Source organism: Grampus griseus (genome assembly GCF_964374135.1).
Source record: "Grampus griseus genome assembly, chromosome: X".
Taxonomy (NCBI): domain Eukaryota; kingdom Metazoa; phylum Chordata; class Mammalia; order Artiodactyla; family Delphinidae; genus Grampus; species Grampus griseus.
Genome location: NC_138999.1, coordinates 33,992,415 through 34,000,075, shown reverse-complemented (window position 1 = coordinate 34,000,075; position 7,661 = coordinate 33,992,415). Strand labels below are relative to the sequence as shown.

Below are 7,661 nucleotides of genomic sequence, written 5' to 3'. Positions count from 1 at the left end.
GCTTGGAGTTAAATTCTCACAGTTAATATGTAATAACAAGAGGACTTGAACACACAACTTTCTGGCTCCAAGTCTTGGCGTTTCTACCATGTGGCTTTTGTAGTTTCCTTCCTTTGTATTTTTTGCTTGCACTTTGGGATTTTCAAGGGGATACAGGGCAAGAGGCCATACACCTTACTTCTGGCGCTGCCTAGCTTATCTTTATATATTAACTATTAACTTTCTCTGGGAGCACAGGCACCAGCCTTAACACTTCCCCATTTTTTCACTGCTGCTAAAAGCTGATAATAGGTTTGAGCTGCCCACAGCACAAAAAAACTTTTTGCCTTTTTTTTTTAAACTGCAAAGTTATATGTATTTTAAATTCAAGCTCTATGAGCTTAGAGAATGTCTCATGACTTCAAGATCGAAAACTGAAGTCGATCCAACACTTATCCCCCCTAAACGAATCACGAAATAGAGAAATACAGAGGATTGCGTTTCACCTGTCCCACCCTCCCAGGAAAGCATCATAATGGCATCTAAGGAAGTGTTCCAAAGGGCCCTACTGCAGCCATGCTCAGATTTGCTGTCCACAGCGGCAGACTGGCTCCCTGGAAAACTGGAAGCATTGCTGGACACTGCTTAACAAAGCTTAGCACTTCACTGGGAACTAGTCAAAGAGGCCACAGCACATGTTATAACACATTTAAGTCTCTCCTAAGATTAACGCAAAAGACTTGTAAATAAAGACCTGCAAGATGCGTGCACTAGTGTTAGCTGGTGTTTTTCTTCCGACTCTTTACTTCTCAGTAGCCAAGTGAAATTTCTGCCTTTAAAATAAGTTTCTAGGCCTCAAAATGCATAGGTCGTGCTTGAGCCCCTTAAAAGATTCAAAATGTTCACTAAGCACTCCAATAAGCTAGTCAAGTTGGTTGAAAACTGTAATATATGTACCTTCCCAAATTCTTTGAATATTTATGAACTTTTTGTTGAGATGTTATGTGCTTACCTTGGTACTGAATTAGAAATAAAAAGCTTGGTAGCTTCTTCCCAAACAAAACTGAACACTTACGGAGATGATTATCTACCACTTTGAAATACCAGAGAAAAATAAAATTGGTTTTTGCTAAAAAAAAAAAATCAATTAACTGTATTTTATTTAACTACTAAGCCATCCATTGGTGGATTAGAAAGCAACAAACTTTTGTCAAATTTCGTTAACACATTTGCTTTTTTTTATTTTTTAGAATATAGTCTACATCTGGATTAAAAAAGTTTTAAATAAATTTAAGACACATAACAACAGTGGAACCCTTCATCATTCTATGTACAACACGGATAGAATGTCAGTTGGTTCCATTTCGGGTAAGTCCGCTTTCTCATAATAACATTACTTTCACTGAGGGGCACGCTTCGTACGAGCTGGCACAGTGCCAGCTTACACACTTTGAGGGGGTGGCGTGAAAAGGATGGGATAGGGGTACCACAGGACAACCCTACAGTGTAACAGAAAATCATTAATAAAGTAAGTACCGGTTACCGACAGACAGTGCTGTTTGTGCGCTTACCACAATGGAATCGCCGAAGTTTCAGAGCGAGGAGATTGGAAATACTTAAGACGGGGCCACGGTTACAAAAAGAAATAGTGCAAACAGGAAAACTGATGCAACCCTAGCAGCGCTGCGGCCTCCACCAGCCCAACGGCAGGGCGGCGGGAGGCTGTGCGCCCGCCCCGCCTTCCCTAGCGCCCAACTCCAGGCGGCGCTCCCAAATGTGGCAACCCAGCGCCGCGCCCTGGAATGGCTCTTTCTCGGCCCTTCTCCTCCGGAAAGAACAGAAAAGAAACTCCAGGAAAAGCACAGACTGAATGCAGGGCGTCAACTCAGTCCTATTCCCACCAAAGTAGAACACAGCCCCCTCATTCCTCCTCCCCACCCCCGCGGGAGAGAGGGAAATCCTTGAGCACTACCCCACCTCTTCTGCCACCGCTTTCCTCTCCTCTCCCCAAAGAAGCCCCCTCCTCCATGCAGCCCTGCCGCGTCCCCTGCACGTACGCAGCCCCCCAACTTTGCAGTTTGCCCATCGTGCCCTAGAGCCAGAAAGAAAATAGCTTTGAGGAAAGAGAGGGTGAGAGATGGGGCCGGGAAGGGTGCTGGGCAGCCGCGGGCAACCCGCCTCAGTGCCCCCAATTGCTGAAGCCGATCTCCTGCTTGTATCTATTAGTGAGGATGTTGGCTTTGCGCGTGAGTTTGGAGAGCACAGTGTGCAGCCCGCGCAGGTGGTAGTGGAACTGCTGTTCCAGGTCCTCCTCGCCGGCGTCCGCGCCCTCCAGGTGGCTCAGGTCCACCAGGATGTCCTTGGACTTCCAGGCGCTCCCCTCCTCGCTCCCCGCCGCCGGCGGCGGCTGCTGCAGGACCCCCCACTCGATGTCGTTGCGGATGGACTTGAGCAGCACGTAGTGGCTGTACATGTCCCGGGAGGGCGCGAAAAAGCTGCCGTTGCCGCCGCCCGCGCCGGGGGCCGGGGGCTTGCGCTCCTCCAGGCAGCCGCCACTGCCGCCTACCTCCACGCCGACGCCGTTGTCCAGCCCGGGCTCGGCCAGTGGCACGTCGCGCAGCAGGCTGGGCACCATCACCGTCTGGTCCATGTTGTTCACGGCGCCGATGAAGCGATTCATGGCGTTAAAGAGCGAGTGCTTCTGGTTGTAGGTGTCGCAAACCTGCATCATGGTGGCCGCGCGGGCGCCGAAGCACAGGGACGCAGGGGCACGGGATGGCCGGCCGGGGCGAGGGGCTGTACGCCTTTCACGCGCTCTCTGAGGCCCGCGCCGGGGGCCTGGCTACAGCCGGTGCGGCGGGATTCCCGGCTTCCTCCGCCCTCTCCAACTCTCGTCTAGATCGAAGCCCGGCCCTGCGGGAAGCACTTCTCCTGGCTCTGGCGTCCGGAAGCTCGCGATATCGGCGCGTGGTCTCTGGGTCGAGCCCTGGCCTGGTTGGGAGACGGGGACGAAAGAGCAGATTATTCACGCGGCTAGGGTGCCCGGCGCCCCCACCCGCGCGCACCTCCCTCCCTGGTTACAGCTTGTCTGGGACGACTCCCGGGTGACTCCCAGCAGGAGTCCCACCTCCTCGCCCCCCGCCCAGGGCCGCGGAGAAAAGGAAGGGGTGCTCCCCACTCCCGTCTCCCTCCGCAAAGCCTGAGTCCAAGCACCCACGCTGACGGGGCAGAGGTGGGGCGGGGGCACGCACTTCCTCCGGCGCCTCGAGATCCCCTGCTGCTGGGTAGCTCAGTGTTCCCGCTGCTGGATGCTGCTGCCTGCGGACGCTGCTGCGGTCAGTGGCCGAACTGTGACTGCGGGCGGTGGTGGTGGCGTCGGCCCCCTACCCATCCCAGGTGCTCAATTTATAGAGCCCCGGAAAGGTGTCGCCGGCGCTCAGGGCCACTCGCCGTGTCTCCTCCTCCCGCCTCCCCGGTAGCGCGGAGATAAAAGGCCCGAGCTGGGGATGACCGCGAGTAACACTCCAGGCCCTTTCTACAGCGGGGGCGGGGCGCGCCGGGCCAGCCCCGCCTCTCGCCTGATACCCGGGCGGAGGGAGGGCGCAGTAGCAGGGCAGGGCAGGGCAGAGGAGGGACAGAACAGCCGCACCCAGCCATCGCCGAGTGCAGAGCAGGCCAGCTTGGGGGGAGGGCCAGGCACAGTGCGGGTGAAGAAGGTGCCGGCGTCCGGTCCCGCAAGAGGGCGGGCTGGAGTGCGGGGGGATGGGTGCGCCTTGCTCACGCTCCCAGGGTGGGATGACCGAAGTGCTGGCGCCCAGGTTGTAAAGTGAGGCCCCCAACCCCGCATCTATGCTGGCAGTGGCCCGGAAACTACCGATCCGGTTTATTAATAGCCGTCGGGGAAGAGGGACCCGCAGTAGCAGCAACTCCATCCCAAGACTCTTACGTAAGAAGGGTGACTGGGCATGCCGGGTGCACGTGGACGCGTGGTGCTCCCGCCGTGGCCCTGGCCTTGGCCAGCTGCTGGGGGAGGGGGACCTCAGAGGCTTTTGTCTCCCTGCTGGCGATGTCTTCCCCAATATTTCCTGTAACAGACTTTGCCAGGGATGAAGAGCGACCCACAATCGGATCTGCACATTTTTCCAAGAGATCAGATGTGACAATGCGGTGAAGCAGCCAAATTCCTGACTTTTGTCCAAGTCCCGCTACTCAGAGATCCCAGGCCCCAGGCCCTGTGGCCTTTTGGCTGCCAAAGGGCCAGGACAGAGTGACAGTAGGTAGGTCCGGTGTTGGGTGTCTTTAATCATTTAACAGAAAAGGGGGGAGGTGTCCAATATTTTTTTTTGGAGGGGAGTTTGAAATGTACCTTTCCAAAAATAGTTCTTAAAACGCAAGGTCATTTAATAGGCCCTAAAGTAGGTACCAAATCGCTGGATTTAACTTTTAAGAGCCTTGCACCTTCAATTTCACTTTGAGATTCCAAACCACAGCCTGTTTTCATTTTTGTTTCACCGTCTCAATCCCCATGCCATGTCTGTCCTTCACACACCAGCCTTCTCCAACAGTCCTACAGATAATTCAAGAAGACTCAAGTTTCTAATTTTGAATCTCTTTTCTCCAAAACCTTTCAGGGGTGTTTTCAGTACACTGTTTTTTCACGGGACAAAAAGTGCCAAAAGGGAGAAGCACATAATAAGAGGTTTATTTTTTCCCTGTTTCTTTCACCTTAATAATATATATTTAATTTTTTCCTACAGCAAACCATCTTCCTAATTGTCTTTTGAATGAAACTGTGACTTGGTGTGACAAGGGCTGGACAGGAGTCAGTGACTTATGGAGACAGAGCTCAGCCTGGGGAGCCCCCTTCCCAGGGCTTATTAGCTCTGCTAGGTCATAGCCCTTGTTTTCTTATCTAGAAAAACTGGAATCATGTTACCTGCTCAACCTATCAGGGGCTTTGGGAGAATCAATGGAAAGGAAAATATAGAGCCAAAAAAGCATTATATAAATTTCAAGCATTAAAATAATCTCACCCCCCTCTTTACACACGTGGAGACTTGCAAACTTTTCCAGCCCCAGTTTCCTTATCAATAAAATGGAGCTTATCCCATGGGCTGTGCCAGATTTGTGGTGAATAAGATAATAGATGTACAAATTATTATGTAAATACAAAGTACTTTACAAGGATGAAATTGTACTTTATGTAGGATCTTATCATAGTCTAAAGGTGTTTATGTGAAGAGTCAGAAACCTTAAAATGTGGAAATGGTCTATGATGATCCACAGACCCTCCCCCCATTGCTTCAGCAACCGGCAAGTACAAAATAGTCCAGCTTGATTTTAAGCCCTATGTGCAATGACATACAAAAAACATTGCAAGAAGTAATCTCGGAAAAAACCACACACACATCCAGTTTCCAACAACTGATTCTCTATAAATTAAAACGTATTTTGTCTCCCATGACAGACCCTCTGGATATTTTAAGTCCGTATACCTCTGATGAAAACTTGGTATTCAAATCTGAGTTACAAAATGCCGGGATCCTGCCTCTTTTCTTCCCAGTTTCAGCAAAGTGTGATAATGACTCGCAGAAAACGGAAATTCAAGTGATCTAGCAAAGGGATCCCAGCAAAAAAAGCCCAGCTTGGGAGAAAGCCCCTAATGCCTTCTTTTTGGCCTCCACTCCTCCCCGGTCTGTTTCCTTCCTTCTTCTGGTGTCGAGGTCACTCTCCATCCCCCAGCTTCTTGACTCCTGTTCTTTCACATTTCTTAAACACTATAAGAAAAAGATGGTTCATGCACCTGCTTGCAAAACTTCCCAAACCGGGCCTTCTCGGCTCCCGCAGGGCCGGAAGAACAACTCACGCCCACCCGGGTAACTCCTGAACGGAAAGGTCCGGAGCCAGAGCTCCAGGCCCTTGGAATCACCCCACCACCGCCCCTCCGGCTTCAGCCAATCAAGGAATATTATGCAAATAAGCCTTCGTGCCCCAGCCAGTCAGGAGCCACGGCCCCCTCCCCCCAGCGTCCTCTTTCACCCCAGCAGAGCCGAAGTGGCGGCGGCGTCTCTGGCAACCGGAGCGCCGCCAATTTTCCCCTCCACTTGCGCCTGGAAAAAAAAATTGGTTCCTTGGGGTCACCTGGGAGGGGAGCGGGCGGGTCTGGCCCGGCCGGAGGCGAAGAGCCTCTGCGGTTGCCCTAGGCGCTTTCCCAGTTACAATCCGGAACAGGCTGGAGATGCTGAGCAACCTGCCCAGGCCTCATTTTGCCTCTGGAAAACAGAAGTCGTCTGGTGAGCAAACAACTTTTGAGTACTTTTTGCAGGCCAGCAGGCTCCAGGCCTCTGGTCTCTGCTTCCTCTCCAATACGCTAAATTCTCAGTAAAAGCTTTGTCTGGTGTCTGGCACCCACCCCACTTCTTGGTCCACAGCTCCAACTCTGGAGCTCAGTTCAGATTAATTCCCACATTTACCTTCTTACTTCAGCAACCATAACATCACGTTTTGCTGGTCCATCTCCCAAAAAGCGTTCACAAATGACCCCTTCTGTGTCCTTTGGATAGTTCCGGGAAAGATGGCATTTAAAGTAACCAGAAATTCCTAAACAAAATACAGAACAACAGTAAACTGGTCAAAGAAGGCACATTGGAGAAATAAGAGATTTAGAAATAAGAGCTGGTGGGAGGGTGGTATCCTTGAAAAGCTAGAAACCAGCCCAACTCAAGATAGTGGAGACTCTGCATTACTTTGAGGTAGAAATTAGAAGGAACCACTTCATGCTAAGTGTCATAGAAATATGACAATCAGACTGTCTCGTTAAAGGCCATGTAGTCCAGCCATCCACTTGTGCTGAAATTGCTCACAACATCCCCACCAAGTGGTCACCCTGGCCCACATTCTTGTAATTTCCATCTTCTAGGTTAGTTCTCCCATCTTGGAGCCCTCTGGGAGGCCATGCAGCACACCGTCAGATAGCAATAGATAGGGTCTCCAATCCACTATTTTTCAAGCCAGCTATTCCAAGTTCCTGCAGCAGTTTTTCGTGGTCTCTCTGGAGTTGCTCCTCCATCCTGCTCACTGTCTCCGGAAGTAGCTCCACTTTGCTTGTAAGTGTGGCACCTGGAATTCATTCAAGCACCATTTTTTCTAGGACAGAATGGAGTGGCGTGGCCACCTATTTTACTGTAAATGGTAACTTTTCTAGAACATATCGATTGCACACAAGTGCTTGGAACTTAAACATGTTAACACATTTTAACTTCACAACAACCCTGAGAAGGAAGTAAGGATCACAGAGTTTAAGTAGCCAAAGTAGCAGAACTGGGATTTGACCTAGTTTGCTGATGCCGGAACCAATGTTCCTTCTACTACCCAATAAATATCTATTTCTTACAATGCTGCCTACTATTTAAATGGACTTCTTTTAACTGCTACATCCATATGCAGCTGGTTAACAAAATTCTATGTATCCCGTTCTTTTTTTTTTTTTAATTGCAGTATAGTTGATTTACAATGTTGTGTTAGTTTCAGGTGTACGGCAAAGTGATTCAGTTATACGTGTATATATATTCCTTTTCAGGTTCTTTTCCCTTATAGGTTATTACAAAATATTGAGTAGAGTTCCCTGTGCTATACAGTAGGTCCTTGTTGGTTATCTGTTTTATATATAGTAGTGTGTATCT

General features: G+C 50.3%; 1 protein-coding gene across 1 annotated transcript; it reads right to left on the bottom strand.

Annotated features, from left to right (window-relative positions):
* Positions 1–1,194: 1,194 nt before the first annotated feature.
* Positions 1,195–3,474, bottom strand: MID1IP1 (MID1 interacting protein 1). Its single transcript, XM_082681551.1, has 2 exons — positions 3,231–3,474; positions 1,195–2,970 (listed from the first exon to the last, which is right to left on the bottom strand). The coding sequence occupies exon 2, from the start codon at positions 2,708–2,710 to the stop codon at positions 2,159–2,161; it is 552 nt and encodes a 183-aa protein (XP_082537677.1). The 5' UTR covers positions 2,711–2,970; positions 3,231–3,474; the 3' UTR covers positions 1,195–2,158.
* Between the last annotated feature and the right edge of the window lie 4,187 nt (positions 3,475–7,661).